The sequence below is a fragment of the Leucoraja erinacea genome, chromosome 9, assembly GCF_028641065.1.
Source record: "Leucoraja erinacea ecotype New England chromosome 9, Leri_hhj_1, whole genome shotgun sequence".
In the NCBI taxonomy this organism is placed as follows: Eukaryota; Metazoa; Chordata; class Chondrichthyes; order Rajiformes; family Rajidae; genus Leucoraja; species Leucoraja erinaceus.
The window spans coordinates 10,712,829-10,730,129 of NC_073385.1; the positions used below are offsets into that span (position 1 = coordinate 10,712,829).

The 17,301-nt window shown below is 40.7% G+C and overlaps 1 protein-coding gene across 2 annotated transcripts in view; it reads right to left on the reverse strand.

The window, feature by feature from the left end:
* The window catches only part of LOC129699997 (YLP motif-containing protein 1-like), a 67,178-nt gene that overhangs the window by 23,195 nt on the left and 26,682 nt on the right, over positions 1 to 17,301 (reverse strand). For both annotated transcript variants that reach the window (XM_055640125.1, XM_055640124.1), the window contains exons 8-16: positions 16,727 to 16,952; positions 11,983 to 12,072; positions 10,796 to 10,970; positions 6,472 to 6,623; positions 4,899 to 5,044; positions 3,681 to 3,743; positions 2,851 to 2,970; positions 867 to 1,043; positions 442 to 525 (exon numbers count right to left, since the gene is read on the reverse strand). In XM_055640125.1, coding sequence (XP_055496100.1) covers positions 442 to 525; positions 867 to 1,043; positions 2,851 to 2,970; positions 3,681 to 3,743; positions 4,899 to 5,044; positions 6,472 to 6,623; positions 10,796 to 10,970; positions 11,983 to 12,072; positions 16,727 to 16,952 — 1,233 coding nt within the window. The remainder of the gene's footprint in view (positions 1 to 441; positions 526 to 866; positions 1,044 to 2,850; positions 2,971 to 3,680; positions 3,744 to 4,898; positions 5,045 to 6,471; positions 6,624 to 10,795; positions 10,971 to 11,982; positions 12,073 to 16,726; positions 16,953 to 17,301) is intronic.

Below are 17,301 nucleotides of genomic sequence, written 5' to 3' on the forward strand. Positions count from 1 at the left end.
ACTTTTTAACAAGCATATGGTGTAACACAACCTTAGAAATTAAATGTTTCAGAATCGGGTGAAGGGTGGATAAAGATATTAAATACGTATATCTCTTTCAATTTCTTTATTTTTATTTCTTTTCTTTCCCTCTATCTCTTTTGTTTTCTCCTCTCTTTTTTCCACTCTATCCCCTTCTACCTTTTCTTTGGGCTTTCTTTACTATCTCACGAACTAACACTATCATCATGGCTTATATTATTTTCTTCTCTGTCTTGGCTTGTCTCATTTTCTGTTCTATTCTGTTAAATTTGAAACAAGAAGTTGTACATGAACTGTAATATCTCATTATCTATTAGATATTTATGTGCTATATTATTGTACTTACTTCTAATTAAAAAGAAATAAATAAAAATAAATCATTTTCTGGGACTTTAAGAAATGAAAATTCAGATTATTCACCTTATTGATTTCCTTCAATTTGCGACCATGGATGTTCCGCTTGACACAGGTTTGATTATCTGCACTCATTTCTGCAATATAAACCTGGACCAAGGGACAGAAATCTTATTAATAATTTCACATTTCAATTGCAGCGACTTCACAACAAGAATGGAAAAATGCCAAACTGTATTTAATTTTTAATTTGTTCCCGAAATGCTCACTCAAATGTTTTTCTCTTTTATAATCCATAATCTAAACAACCATGAATTTTACTACTAGGTCCATATGCATTCAGTGTCTGTAACTTCCTTCTTAAAACTTCCTCCCAATCTCTCCTTTAAGACGATGCTTAGAAATTGTGACTTTGACCAGGAATTTATTATCCTTCCTTTGGGTTCCCAAACCAACTCTGTGAAGCACCTTAATGCACAAAGTTAACTTACCTCAAAGCCTTTAGTTTTGGCTGCGCTCCATAACTGCTCAAAATGTTTGATTCTGCTATTAATGGCATCCACAATGATGAAGGGGAAAAAGCCATCATCCAGCGTCTTGCGGAATGTTTTGAACATGCTGCTTCTGTATGTGTCTTCCATTTCTGGCTCATATTCATACTCCAAAACCTAATGGACAGACAGTAGTAGAGAATGTGATGGAAATAAAAGACAAACCATTGATTAGACGAAGAACAGGTAGCCAGTTTCTTTCAAATATCTGTGATGTTGATAACTCACTGCACTTGAAGAACTATCCATCCCACAGCCCAAACATAAGGCTTGAAAGTTGTCTCAAATTACACAAACTGTATATATTCCCAGAGGTGGGGAAGGGCACTGGCAACTGATCAGTCAAATATAAGTTGAATAAACAGTACACAAAGCAGTGCCAGAGGTGCTTCTGAATCATATTCAGGACCAAGAAGAGAGCATGTCAAAAAGATGGGGGGGGGGGGGGGGGGGAAACTAAATCGGAAATAAAAATATGCTTATAAAATGAATGAATGAATATGTTTATTGGCCAAGTATTCACATACGAGGAATTTGCTTTGGTGCTCCGCCCGCAAGTGACAACATGACATACAATGACATAAAATGCCTTTAGATTGTACTTAATCTTTAATGCTAAAGCTACGTCATGCCTCCTTTTTGCCCAATGGATTTCCTTCTCTGTACTCTTATCTCCTATACTGCTCCAGGAATTCACTTGAGCTGCATGTACCAGACTCATGCCATCTTTTTTCATGACCAGAAGCTTAATTCCCTTATCCATATAACTATTCAATTTATTTTTAAATCATAAAAACGAACCTGCCTCCACCACCTTTACTTTCTGAGTAAAGAAGGTTGTACCAGACTCATGCCCTTTTTTCTGACCAGAGGCTTAATATCCTTTTATCATTTATGTGGTTGGACCAGTTGAGATCCCCATTTGTGACCCACAGGATATTTATGTCATTGCATGCCAATTACAAATGCTCAGACCCAGGGTTCCCAACCTGGGGTAAATTTACCCCCGGGGGTAAATTTCACCTACCCAGGGGGTAAATTTGTTGATTCTGGATTTGTACATTTTTTTTTCATTGACTGTCTGTGTTTGGTTCTGGTATGCCGGTATCTGTTCATCATTAGTTGTTCATAAATAAGTGAAAGAACATTGTTATGTGCTATTAAAGTTGCCTGGGGTAAACGGGACGAAAAAGGTTGGGAACCCCTGGCTTAGATGCTCTCCTGTTGAAAATGGTCCTTGCCTGACAGATTTATGACCAAGGACAGTCGCTCTTACCTCACCTCTAAAGATTCAGCCATTTGGTCCATGGCTGGATCAAGGCTGATATGAAGTCTAGAGCCAAATGGTCATATTGTTACCCAAAATGGACACGCATTATGCAGTGACATTATGCAGTACCTATCCCCACTGTTGCACCAGTCAATGAATTAGAACAAGGATGGACACATGACTCCCAATAAATCATCAGTGGGTAACAATGTTAGATTATCAAGCAAACGGCCTTTTTAAGGAGCAAAGGAAACAAACTATTGAGATCCTTCCCAATAACAGCAGGATACTTTCTCCAGTAAAATGCTGAGAATGAAGGATAGCTACACATATATTAAATCAGTCTCAGACGCCTACAGCTATATGCTCGGCAAGCTTGAATGATCAGAGAATACAATACAATACAATATAATACGGTTTATTTGTCACATTGCACATAAGTGCAAGTGAAATGAATATGTCAGCCGCGGTACAATTATAAAGAAAACACACAAAAACACAATTAAAATTTAACATAAACATAAACATCCACCACAGCATTCATCACTGTGGTGGAAGGCACACAATTTGGCCAGTCCTCCTCCATTTTCCTACATGTAACCATGAAATCCTCTGTATAATGCAAGATCATTTGCTTTTAATTTTACCACATACCTTCTTTTTAACTCGTTTGCCACTGTCTGGGTCCTTCACCACTTTTTCTACCTCAGTCATGAAGTAATCATCCAAGCTGAGAACCCGTGGTGCAGCTCCTCCATACTCTACCTCCTTATCCTGAAAGTACCAGCACAACAAACGTAAATACGGATGGATGACAAGCTAATGCAGAGTCTGTGCAAAAAGGATTCCACTTCTTAGCTGATAGGATTATACTCGAGAACGAATTAATCTTTCGTCTTTATATAGCAAATGCAACCATGTCTCAACAAAACAAACTTATTTAACAACTTGAAATTATTTAGTCACATGAATTAGAACACGAGTTCATTAAACCTCAGCAGAACAAACACATTATACGCCCACATATTACTTTAAAATGCAATTATGCGCAGAATCAGACATGCAAAATCTTCTAACTGCTTTGATTTTCAAGGCAAATATCCTGTCAGATTAATATCACTATTACTTAGGCATTGACTCTGTGTTGGAACTGCCTGCTCTCCAGCAAATTTCAGCTAGGATCTCATACTTCATGCATCGCAGTTTGTAGCGTAACAGGTTAAATTTAGTTAATGATGATACATTGCATTGGAGATATGCAAGCAGGATCTGCCAGAAAGCAAAAGGTAACTATTGTCCCCAATATTTCCTTCTCCAAAAGCACAAGGTAAATTCTGAACTCCAACATGACGCTACTTGTCTTGTATCACTTAAATTATTCAGTCTCGCAAATAGGAAGGGAGCTCCAACTCAATTCTTTTACAGTGGATACAATTCTAATTATCGTATCAATTTCCCAAATGACGTCGAATGATTATACTCACACGAATGAGTTTTGCAACATGCGTCTTCCCACTGCCAGGGAGTCCTCGCATAATAACTACAATCTGTAAGAAATCGGGGGAAAAAAATGAACCAATGCTCCCAGTCACTATACATAAATGCAGATGCAGCATGTTGTAAAGAAAACATTTGCAATGTTACTGCTAGATAATATGATTGCAAGAGATATATCTAATAATAGATTTATAGGGTATTAAACTACACCTGGAATACTACTGTGTACAATTCTGGTCTCCTTACCTAAAAAAAGGAGACACTTACCAAAGAGGGAGAGCATCAAAAGCTCATCAAACTGGCTTCTTTAATGGAAGGTTGTATTATGAGGAGAGATATAGGAGGCGAGGCCACTAATTTCTAGAGAGATGGCATGATTCAAATATACAAATTTCTTCGGACGGCTCTATAGGGTCGATACAGGGGAAAATGTTTTCTCAAGATGAGGAACCTAGAATTACGGGTCAATCCCAAAGTTAGAGGTGGCTCATTTAGGAAGGAAATGAGGAGAAATTTATTCTCACAGATGGTTGTGATTCTTTGGAATTCTCTACCTTTGTTTACCACCTCAGGTTCAGTAAACAATTAATTATAATATTGTGTAAGATCTAAAAGGTTTGTTGGGGTTGTAATAGGAAGTAGGGTAGCCTGAATGTAGGAATTAAAACCAATTTGTGCATAAAGGTCTCACAGCTTCAGAGTTGTCATGCAATAATCTGGTTTTGTAACCTTATTTGAGAAATTAGTATATGCCAGGACAGCCAGAAACTTCCACTGCTCTTCCATTGGTGCCATCAAAGATTTAGTTTAATATGCTATGTGGAAGACAGTACTTCCATAGTGTAGTGCGTCAGTCTAGACTGTAATCTTAGAGATTTGCAAGGGCTTGAACCCTGACTTCATTAAATCAGCAGAGAGGATTACACTGCAATCTATTTCACAATTGCTACCTAGTTTTAAAATTTCTCTCAAGCATTACATACAATTATAGATTCATACAGCACGGAAACAGGCCCTTTAGCTCAACTTGCCCATGCCGACCAAGATGCCCCATCTGCACTAGTCCCACCTGCCTGCATTTGGCCCATATCCCTATAAACCTTTCCTATCCATGCACCTGTTCACGTGTCTTTTAATTACTTAAATAAAGTTCATTACAGGGTACATACAATTACAAAAGACATGAAACAAATTAACTTACTAACCCTATCAGGCCGGCTTTGTCTGCCAGGCACTTTTAGAATATCATCAACATTTTTACTTTCTGGCTTCTTTTCAACACGTGGAGGCGGATGTGGTGGATGAGGGGCTGCTGCAGGTATCCTCTCATCAGAAAACCCCCTTCTTTCACCTGGAACATTTGATGTTGTGAGATTGGAAGAGTCTCAAATTGAACAATCAGATTTCCAGTAAAGATAGAAAATTCCAAAAACGTGCACGCATTCAAAGTGAACAAAGTAATTTTGCTAAAAAAATATATAGAAACATAGAAAATAGGTGCTGGAGTAGGCCATTCGGCCCTTTGAACCTGCACCGCCATTCAATATGATCATGGCTGATCATCCAACTCAGTATCCTGTACCTGCCTTCTTTCCATACCCCCTGATCCCTTTAGCCACAAGGGCAACATCTAACTCCCTCTTAAATGTTTTTCTCATCTCGGTCCTAAAAGACTTCCCCCTTATCCTTAAACTGTGACCCCTTGTTCTGGACTTCCCCACCATCGGAAACAATCTTCCTGCATTTAGCCTGTCCAACCCTTTAAGAATTTTGTAAGATTCGTCAGACACGATTTACCTTTCATAAATCCATGCTGACTTTGTCCAATGATTTCACCACTTTCCAAATGTGCTGCTATCCCATCTTTAATAACTGACTAGCATTTTCCTCACTACTGATGTTAGACTAACTGGTCTGTAATTCCCCGTTTTCCCTCTCCCTCCCTTTTTTAAAAAGTGGGGTTACATTAGCTACCCTCCAATCCTCAGGAACTACTCCAGGATCTAAAGAGTTTTGAAAAATTATCACTAATGCATCCACTATTTCTGGGGCTACTTCCTTAAGCACTCTGGGATGCAGCCTATCTGGCCCTGGGGATTTATCGGCCTTTAATCCATTCTATTTACCTAACACTTCCCGACTAACCTCGATAATAAATATATATATTTATTATCAACTGCTACCTTTGCAAACACATATTAAATGATCAATTGAGATTACTGAGAAAACCAATAGAAAGGGTCTTGGAATTAGAAAGATATGCTGTAATGAAAACTAAATCAAAACAGAGTTGCACTCATGGAAATTAATTTAGCAATACTAAAGTTAATCTATTTTAAAGAGTCATGGCTGATGCGGCTAAGCATGGCTCCAGAAGGTAAAATGAATAGACAATGAGAAAAGTACAATGCTGATAATGTTTAAGCATGATTAAAATTCAGAAACATAGCCCAGTTATAAAAGCTGATGAATGTCTCCAAAAAGTGGATGAATTCATTCTGAGTTTTACACCTATTTAGAGATGGCCCCAACATAATAGAATCGATCAACAATACGCGAATGTCTAAGCATGCTATTGAGCTTAATTTAGCAGCATGTGGAATTTAAACCACCAATGTGTATAAAAAACATGTGATGCCCCATTTGATGTAGCTTTGATTAGATGCAACCATCTGATTGATAAACAGGTGAGTTGTCACTTCAATATTGCAAAACCAAACGGCAATTTATAAATGTATAGAAATCTGGCAGATAATGATATCCACAATATAAAGTTACCTCCAAAACCAGTGGGTGCATGATCAAATGGTGGTCGATCGGATAAGCGATCAAACTGTGGTGGCCTGTCAAATCCCCCTCGGTTGAAAGGGTCTTTATTGTCCTGATAGTTGTGATATCCACCTGACCTACCAGGTTGACTGTGAGACATTCTGCAAGTGAAGCATGCAAAAACAAATTGAGAAAATATTTTAAAATATCAAATGAAAGGCATTGCCTATCTGACATGTTCTCAGCAGAGATTCACCAACTGGTTTTGATTACAGAAATTAAACTATAATTTGACACAACAGTTAAAATTTTAAATACATCTATAATATGGATTTTAGGCTGTGGAGAGTTCCCCTCGCCACGGGTACCATGTAATCCCGTGCTATCTGCTCCTTGGTCAGATAGTCGGCGACTAAACTGTCTCCCCCACATGGTTTGCCACGTGAGGAGAGGGCTGTGGACCCCGAGCAGGAACAAAAACAAGACCTGTCAAAGGGCGGATGAGCTTCTAGCGAGCCAACAGCCATCCACACTTCAGAAGAAGTTGCGATCACTGTCGTACATAGCATTGTAAGGAAAGGTGGATGAACTTAGAGCTTGGATTGACACCTGGAAGTATGATGTTGTGGCGATCATAGAAACATGGTTGCAGGAGGGCTGTGATTGGAAACTAAATATTCCAGGATTTTGTTGCTTCAGGTGTGATAGAATTGGAGGGGCAAGAGGTGGAGGTGTTGCATTGCTTATCAGGGAAGATATTACAGCAGTGCTTTGGCAGGATAGATTAGAGAGCTCGTCGAGGGAGGCTATTTGGGTGGAACTGAGAAATGGGAAAGGGGTAGCAACACTTACAGGGGTGTATTATAGACCGCCAAATGGGGAGCGAGAATTGGAAGAGCAAATATGTAAGGAGATTGCAGATATTAGTAGTAAGCACAAGGTAGTGATTGTGGGCAATTTCAATATTCCACACATAGACTGGGAAACACATTCTGTAAATGGGCTGGATGGTTTTGAGTTTGTAAAATGTGTGCAGGATAGTTTTTTGCAGCAATACATAGAGGTACCTACTAGAGAAGGGGCGGTGCTGGACCTCCTGTTAGGAAATGAGACGGGTCAGGTGGCAAAGGTATGCGTTGGGGAAAAAGTGCGGGTCCAGTGATCACAATACCATTAGTTTCAATATAATTATGGAGAGGGGCAGAACTGGACCTAGGGTTGAGATTTTTGATTGGAGAAACCGTGGGCTAACTTTGAGGATATACGAAAGGATTTAAAAGGAGTAAATTGGGACATTTTGTTTTATGGGAAAGATGTGGAAGGGAAATGGAGGACATTTAAAGGTGAAATTGTAAGAGTACAGAATCTTTATGTCCCTGTTCGGTTGAAAGGAAATAGTAAAAATTGGAAAGAGCCCTGGTTTTTAAGGGAAATTGGACACGGTTCGGAAAAAGAGAGAGATCTACAATAATTATAGGCAGCATGGAGTAAATGAGGTGCTTGAGGAATATAAAGAAGTTAAAAAGAATCTTAAGAAAGAAATTAGAAAAGCTAAAAGAAGATACGAGGTTGCTTTGGCAAGTAAGGTGAAAGTAAATCCAAAGGGTTTCTACAGCTATATTAATAGCAAAAGGATAACGAGGGATAAAATTGGTCCATTAGAGAGTCAGAGTGGACAGCTATCTGCAGAGCCAAAAGAGATGGGGGAGATATTGAAAAATTTATTTTCTTGGGTATTCACCAAGGAGAACGATATTGAATTATGTGAGGTAAGGGTAACAAGTAGAGTAGCTATGGAAACTATGAGATTCAAAGAAGAGGAAGTACTGACACTTTTGAGAAATATAAAAGTGGATGTCTCCAGGTCCGGACAGGATATTCCATAGGACATTGAGGGAAGTTAGTGTAGAAATAGCAGGGGCTATGACAGAAATATTTCAAATGTCATTAGAAACGGGAATAGTGCCGGAGGATTGGCGTACTGCGCATGTTGTACCATTGTTTAAAAAGGGTTCTAAGAGTAAACCTAGCAATTATAGACCTGTTAGTTTGGCGTCAGTGGTGGGCAAATTAATGGAAAGGATACTTAGAGATAATATATATAAGCATCTGGATAAACTGGGTCTGATTAGGAACAGTCAACATGGATTTGTGCCTGGAAGGTCATGTTTGACTAATCTTCTTGAATTTTTTGAAGAGGTTACTCGGGTAATTGATGAGGGTAAAGCAGTGGATGTTGTACATATGGACTTCAGTAAGACCTTTGACAAGGTTCCTCATGGAAGGTTGGTTAAGAAGGTTCAATTGTTGGGTATTAATGGTGGAGTAGTAAGATGGATTCAACAGTGGCTGAATGGGAGAAGCCAGAGAGTAATGGTGGATGGCTGTTTGTCAGGTTGGAGGCCAGTGACTAGTGGGGTGCCACAGGGATCTGTGTTGGGTCCACTGTTGTTTGTCATGTACATCAATGATCTGGATGATGGTGTGGTAAATTGGATTAGTAAGTATGCAGATGATACTAAGATAGGTGGTGTTGTGGATAATGAAGTAGATTTTCAAAGTCTACAGAGAGATTTATGCCAGTTGGAAGAGTGGGCTGAAAGATGGCAGATGGAGTTTAATGCTGATAAGTGTGAGGTGCTACATCTTGGCAGGACAAATCAAAATAGGACATACATGGTAAATGGTAGGGAATTGAAGAATGCAGTTGAACAGAGGGATCTGGGAATAACTGTGCACAGTTCCCTGAAGGTGGAATCTCATGTAGATAGGGTGGTAAAGAAAGCTTTTGATGTGCTGGCCTTTATAAATCAGAGCATTGAGTATAGAAGTTGGGATGTAATGTTAAAATTGTACAAGGCATTGGTGAGGCCAATTCTGGGGTATGGAGTACAATTTTGGTCACCTAATTATAGGAAGGATGTCAACAAAATAGAGAGAGTACAGAGGAGATTTACTAGAATGTTGCCTGGGTTTCAGCAACTAAGGTACAGAGAAAGGTTGAACAAGTTAGGTCTTTATTCTTTGGAGCGCAGAAGGTTAAGGGGGGGACTTGATAGAGGTCTTTAAAATGATGAGAGGGATAGGCAGAGTTGACGTGGATAAGCTTTTCCCACTGAGAGTAGGGAAGATTCAAACAAGAGGACATGACTTGAGAATTAAGGGACAGAAGTTTAGGGGTAACATGAGGGGGAACTTCTTTACTCAGAGAGTGGTAGCTGTGTGGAATGAGCTTCCAGTGAAGGTGGTGGAGGCAGGTTCGATTTTATCATTTAAAAATAAATTGGATAGTTATATGGACAGGAAAGGAATGGAGGGTTATGGTCTGAGTGCAGGTAGATGGGACTAGGGGAGAATACGTGTTCGGCACGGACTAGAAGGGCCGAGATGGCCTGTTTCCGTGCTGTAATTGTTATATGGTTATATGATAAAGCACACACACCACAATCCTATACTTCCAGCGGCGGAAGTCGGCAGGAACAGGAGGACAGAGACGTGTGGTGCGTCCTTCACTGTTCCCGTCGGAAACCAGCACCACTGCATCGCTAACGTTTTCAATGATGATAATAAAAAATAAATAATAAAATTATCTGCAGTTCAAGATGAGCTTGGATTAATGATACTATGCTTCACCAGAATGAGGGTCATAGAACACTAGAATAGTACAGCACAGGAACAGGCCTACAGCCAACGATGTCCATTGTCGAACATGATGTCAAGGTAAACTAATGTCTTCTGCCTGCATGTGATCCATATCCCGCGCTTCACTGCATATCCATGTGCCCGTCTAAAAGTCTCTTCATTACCACTAATAGCGCGTTCCAGGCACTCACCACTCACGGTGTAAAAAAACCTTCACCTTTGCCATAGTAATTAAGAAATAGAAGCAGGAATTAGCCCTGTCTGCTCTGCCAGTCAATGAGATCAAGTGGAATATTTTGTCACTTTCATGTACTGATTCCATTCCTTGATTTGATTTCTTGAATGTGCAAATATGCTCAGTGATTGAACCTCCACAGCTCTCTTGGGTAGACTATTCCAAAGATATACACCCATCTCAGTGAAGAAATATCTTCTTGTCTCCTTGGACACTTGATACTAGACACCTCAGCAAAGGGAAATACCATCTCTGAATCTACAACATCGTACCAAAGAAGGCATAATTTCTGCATCTACTGGAAGTCATCACTTTGTGTTTCAAACACGAAAAATTGATGAACGTTGCCACATTCTTAGGTTAACAAATGTTTATTTGATGCGAAGCAAAAATTTCTACCCAGCATCATTCATCTTGAAATTTGTTTTGATATATCAAAATAAATATTATGCTTACCTTTCTTCACGTCCAAATCTTTCACGATCAAATCCTTCCCTTTCATAATCACCGATCGATCTATCCCTGTAGAGATCATGCTCTCTATCAAAATCTCTGCGATCCAAAAAAGGATCTCCCCTTCGTTCTAAAAATGGATCTCTGTCTCCGTAACGATCTCGGGGACCTATTAAATCTAAATGAAAGAGAAACAGTTAAATATAAAAGTCTGCTATTTGGAGCAATTAGCTGCATGTAGTAATGTGCTAGCAAAATTGAATGGCAAAATAATAATTAACCTATTATTCCCTATGCCATAAAATGTTTTGGTACTTTTCATGGTTGTCATAGTATGATATAAGATGAAAACAGGCCTTCGGCCAGCCAACATGCCCCAGCTGCATTAGGCCCACCTGCCTGCGTCTGGTCCATATCCATCCAAACCTGTTCTATCCATGTACCTAACTGTTCCTTAAATGTTGGGATAGTCCCAGCCTCAACTACCTCCTCTGGCAGCTCGTTCCATACACCCACCACAATTTATGTGAAAAAGTTAACCCTCAGATTCCTATTAAATCTTTTCCCCTTCACCTTAAACCTATGCCCTCTTGTCCTCGATTCATACTCTGGGCAAGAAACTCTGTGCATCTACCTGATGATGTTATGCACCTCTATAAGATCACCCCTCATACTCCTGTGCTCCAGGGAATAGAGTCCTAGCCAACTCAACCTCTTCCTATAGCTCAGACCCTTTAGTCCTGGCAACATCCCCGTAAGTCTTCTCTGTACCTTTTCCAACGCCAATATCTTTCCTATAAAATGGTGCCCAGACCTGAACACAATACTCTAAATGTGTTCTCACCAACATCTTGTACAACTGCAACATGACCTCCCAACTTCTATACTCAATACTCTGACTGATGAAGGCCAATGTACCAAAAGCCCTTTTTACCACCTTATTTACCTGTGACCTGACCTTCAAGGAACAATGCACCTCCACTCCTAGATCCCTCTGCTCTACAATACTCCCCAGAGCCCTTCCATTCACTGCCCATGTTAGACTTCCCAAAATGCAACACCTCATATTTCTCGTATTAAATTCCATCAACCATTCCTCAGCCCACCTGGCCAATCGATCAAGAACCTGTTGCAATTTTTCACAACCATCTTCACTATCTGTCACAACCATCTTCACTATGTGAACCTACCTTTATCGAATATCCTTTCCCGTATTGGCTCAGGACCGAGTGAAACTCGTTCTCCATAAGGGATCTGTTCAATTCTTCCTGATCCTGAATCTGAAAGTAAAAAAAAGTAACCGATTTTAAGAAGAATACACTTAAAAGTAATGTTTTCAATGTGTATACTGCTACGTTTTCATAGTCATGTGGGCCTTCGGCTAACTCGTCCATGTCAACCAAGGTACTCCTTCTGTTAGTCCCATTTGCCCGTGCTTGCACGACATCCCTCCAAACCTTTCCCCAACTATGTACCGGTCACAAATTACTTTTAAATGGCATTATTGTATCTGCCTCAACCACTTCTCTGACAGCTCATTCTATCCACGTGCTACCCTCCATGGGAAAAAGTTGCCACTTAGGTTCCTATTCAACAGAGCAGCTTGTATAAATTGAATTTTATTTTTGAAAAAAGGTGCTATTGGAAGATAGTACCAATAGGAGGAAAAAAACTGTTAAAAGAAAAACACTGAACTTATAGCCGTGCAAGTGTCTAAACCAGGGGTGGAGAACCTGCGGCCTTAAGGCCATTAAGTGCGGCCTTTTGAATGAATCCAAATTTTGTAGAACAAATCCTTTTATTTTTATTAATATGTTTTTGTTCGTCTATTATTTTAATTTTAATCTTAACATGAATGTATTTAAAATACCAAAGAGTAAAAGAAGATTCAACGAAACAATCCTATATCCAATTGAAGTTTCTTGGATGCGGCCTTATTAGATTACAGCTAACTTAATGTGCGGCCTTCCAACATGAAAAGGTTCCCCACCCCTGGTCTAAACTGTCAACCTAGCCAAATACAACTTTGAGAAAGAAATGCACACATTCTGTGCCCTAAAGAAACCCGGAACAAAAGGTTGACCTAATCAAGGGACACATAGAAACATAGAAATTAGGTGCAGGAGTAGGCCCTTCGAGCCTGCACCGCCATTTAATATGATCATGGCTGATCATCCAACTCAGTATCCCGTACCTGCCTTCTCTCCATACCCTCTGATCCCCTTGGCCACAAGGGCCACATCTAACTCCCTCTTAAATATAGCCAATGAACTGGCCTCGACTACCCTCTGTGGCAGAGAGTTCCAGAGATTCACCACTCTCTGTGTGAAAAAAGTTCTTCTCATCTCGGTTTTAAAGGATTTTTCCCCCTTATCCTTAAGCTGTGACCCCTTGTCCTGGACTTCCCCAACATCGGGAGCAATCTTCCTGCATCTAGCCTGTCCAACCCCTTAAGAATTTTGTAAGTTTCTATAAGATCCCTTCTCGATCTCCTAAATTCTAGAGAGTATAAACCAAGTCTATCCAGTCTTTCTTCATAAGACAGTCCTGACATCCCAGGAATCAGTCTGGTGAACCTTCTCTGCACTCCCTCTATGGCAATAATGTCCTTCCTCAGATTTGGAGACCAAAACTGTACGCAATACTCCAGGTGTGGTCTCACCAAGACCCTGTACAACTGCAGTAGAACCTCCCTGCTCCTATACTCAAATCCTTTTGCTATGAAAGCTAACATACATAGAAACATAGAAACATAGAAATTAGGTGCAGGAGTAGAGGCCATTCGGCCCTTCGAGCCTGCACCGCCATTTAATATGATCATGATCATCCAACTCAGTATCCCGTACCTGCCTTCTCTCCATACCCTCTGATCGCCTTGGCCACAAGGGCCACATCTAACTCCCTCTTAAATATAGCCAACGAACTGGCCTCAACTACCCTCTGTGGCAGACAGTTCCAGAGATTCACCACTCTCTGTGTGAAAAAAGTTCTCCTCCTCTCGGTTTTAAAGGATTTCCCCCTTATCCTTAAGCTGTGACCCCTTGTCCTGGACTTCCCCAACATCGGGAACATCTTTCCTGCATCTAGCCTGTCCAACCCCTTAAGAATTTTGTAAGTTTCTATAAGATCCCCTCTCAATCTCCTAAATTCTAGAGAGTATAAACCAAGTCTATCCAGTCTTTCTTCATAAGACAGTCCTGACATCCCAGGAATCAGTCTGGTGAACCTTCTCTGCACTCCCTCTATGGCAATAATGTCCTTCCTCAGATTTGGAGACCAAAACTGCACGCAATACTCCAGGTGTGGTCTCACCAAGACCCTATACAACTGCAGTAGAACCTCCCTGCTCCTATACTCAAATCCTCTTGCTATGAAAGCCAACATGCCATTCGCTTTCTTTACTGCCTGCTGCACCTGCATGCCTACCTTCAATGACTGGTGTACCATGACACCCAGGTCTCGCTGCATCTCCCCTTTTCCCAATCGGCCACCGTTTAGATAATAATCTGCTTTCCTATTTTTGCCACCAAAATGGATAACCTCACATTTATCCACATTAAACTGCATCTGCCAAACATTTGCCCACTCACCCAGCCTATCCAAGTCACCTTGCAGTCTCCTAGCATCCTCCTCACACCTAACACTGCCCCCCAGCTTAGTGTCATCCGCAAACTTGGAGATATTGCCTTCAATTCCCTCATCCAGATCATTAATATATATTGTAAATAGCTGGGGTCCCAGTAATGAGCCTTGCGGTACCCCACTAGTCACTGCCTGCCATTGTGAAAAGGACCCGTTTACTCCTACTCTTTGCTTCCTGTTTGCCAGCCAGTTCTCTATCCACATCAATACTGAACCCCCAATGCCATGAGCTTTAAGTTTGTATACTAATCTCTTATGTGGGACCTTGTCGAAAGCCTTCTGGAAGTCCAGATACACCACATCCACTGGTTCTCCCCTATCCACGCTACTAGTTACATCCTCGAAAAATTCTATAAGATTCGTCAGACATGATTTTACCTTTCGTAAATCCATGCTGACTTTGTCCAATGATTTCACCATTTTCCAAATGTGCTGCTATCCCATCTTTAATAACTGACTCTAGCAGTTTCCCCACTACCGATGTTAGGCTAACTGGTCTGTAATTCCCCGTTTTCTCTCTCCCTCCCTTCTTAAAAAGTGGGGTTACGTTTGCTACCCGCCAATCCTCTGGAACTACTCCAGAATCTAAAGAGTTTTGAAAGATTATTACTAATGCATCCACTATTTCTGGAGCTACTTCCTTAAGTACCCCCAGCCTATCTTTCTGGGGAGCTACTTCCTTATCCTGGCCTTTTCATCCTGGGGATTTCACTTTCTTCACCATTATCGCTACACCGCCTGCTACACCTGCATGCCTACTTTCAATGACTGGTGTACCATGACACCCAGGTCTCGCTGCATCTCCCCTTTTCCTAGTCGGCCACCATTTAGATAATAGTCTGCTTTCCTGTTTTTGCCACCAAAATGGATAACCTCACATTTATCCACATTATACTGCATCTGCTAAACATTTGCCCACTCACCCAGCCTACCCGTCACCTTGCAGTCTCCTAGCATCCTCCTCACAGCTAACACTGCCCCCCAGCTTAGTGTCATCCGCAAACTTGGAGATATTGCCTTCAATTCCCTCATCCAGATTAATATATATTGTAAATAGCTGGGGTCCCAGCACTGAGCCTTGCGGTACCCCACTAGTCACTGCTTGCCATTGTGAAAAGGACCCGTTTACTCCTACTCTTTGCTTCCTGTTTGCCAGCCAGTTCTCTATCCACATCAATACTGAACCCCCAATGCCGTGTGCTTTAAGTTTGTATATTAATCTCTTATGTGGGACCTTGTCGAAAGCCTTCTGGAAGTCCAGATACACCACATCCACTGGTTCTCCCCTATCCACGCTACTAGTTACATCCTCGAAAAATTCTATAAGATTCGTCAGACATGATTTACCTTTTGTAAATCCATGCTGACTTTGTCCAATGATTTCACCACTTTCCAAATGTGCTGCTATCCCATCTTTAATAACTGACTCTAGCAGTTTCCCCACTACCGATGTTAGACTAATTGGTCTGTAATTCCCCGTTTTTCTCTCTCCCTCCCTTCTTAAAAAGTGGGGTTACGTTTGCTACCCGCCAATCCTCAGGAACTACTCCAGAATCTAAAGAGTTTTGAAAGATTATTACTAATGCATCCACTATTTCAGGAGCTACTTCCTTAAGTACTCTGGGATGCAGCCTATCTGGCCCTGGGGATTTATCGGCCTTTAATCCATTCAATTTACCCAACACCACTTCCCGGCTAACCTGGATTTCACTCAATTCCTCCAACTCCTTTGACCCGCGGTCCCCTGCTATTTCCGGCAGATTATTTATGTCTTCCTTAATGAAGACGGAACCAATGAATCTGCTTTCTTGCGCATTCAAAAGTTACCTGTGGACTTGAAATCCACCTGCCATCTTTCACTCTCCATAAACCTGGATATTCAAAATTCTATTGCGCTTTTTAAAATCTCACCAAATTTTGCTCACCAATTGCAATTGTGCTCACTGGTTTGTGTTTCTGCGTAGTCTGATTACTTGTCCTGATTTCTCAGCCTTCATGGCAATTGTTCAATCCATCTCCTACAATCTTACTATGCCAGCCACTTGTGATTGCTTACATTCATTGTCCCATGATTGGCCATACTCCAAATCACAGTGGTCCCACACGCTCTGCCTCTTTCCATTCCACTAAGGAGCTTGCAAGCAGTCTGTCCCCATGCTTCAGGTTGTACACCATATAAGCTGAATAGCCAACTTAACATCGTCTTGGCTGCTATATTTTAGTGAGGCGGCTTGGGATATTTTACTACTTTTAACATTTATACATGCAAGTAGTTCCAGATTTCGCGCTTACCACGCCCATGTCCATAATCAACGGTTTTTTGAATTGGCGGTGGCTTGTTCAGAGGAGTAGTTGAGATTGGTGAAGATTCATGAAAGCCATAATTAGAATCAGGATTTTTGGGATCAGATGCAGAATCCCACAATCCATGGAATGTGTCAGTGTCCCAACGCTCTGATTGAACGGGAGCATCTGATGGTCCAGGACCAAGTAATGAGTTGTCAGTGCTCGCCATATCCTGCAATGACATTTACAAATAGATGATGAGACGAAGAAGATAGTTGGGCAGAACACAATCACCACAATTCTCAACGTATTAGAAACACCATGCCAATTAAGAAGCATTTTATTTATACTACCTTATCCAAGAAAACACAAATAAATTGTTTCAGAATAATAGAACATTTATTGTTCATTTATGTCTGATGTTGAATCATAAATCAAATCATCATTAACTCAAATTCCACAGTTAAACTAAATGCTGTGGTCACATGCTGCCTTGTACCAGAAAATTGTTGGGAGAAGAACTGTGAAGCAAGTCAAAAAAGTCCAATAACTACAAAAAAACTCCTGAAGAAATAAAATCA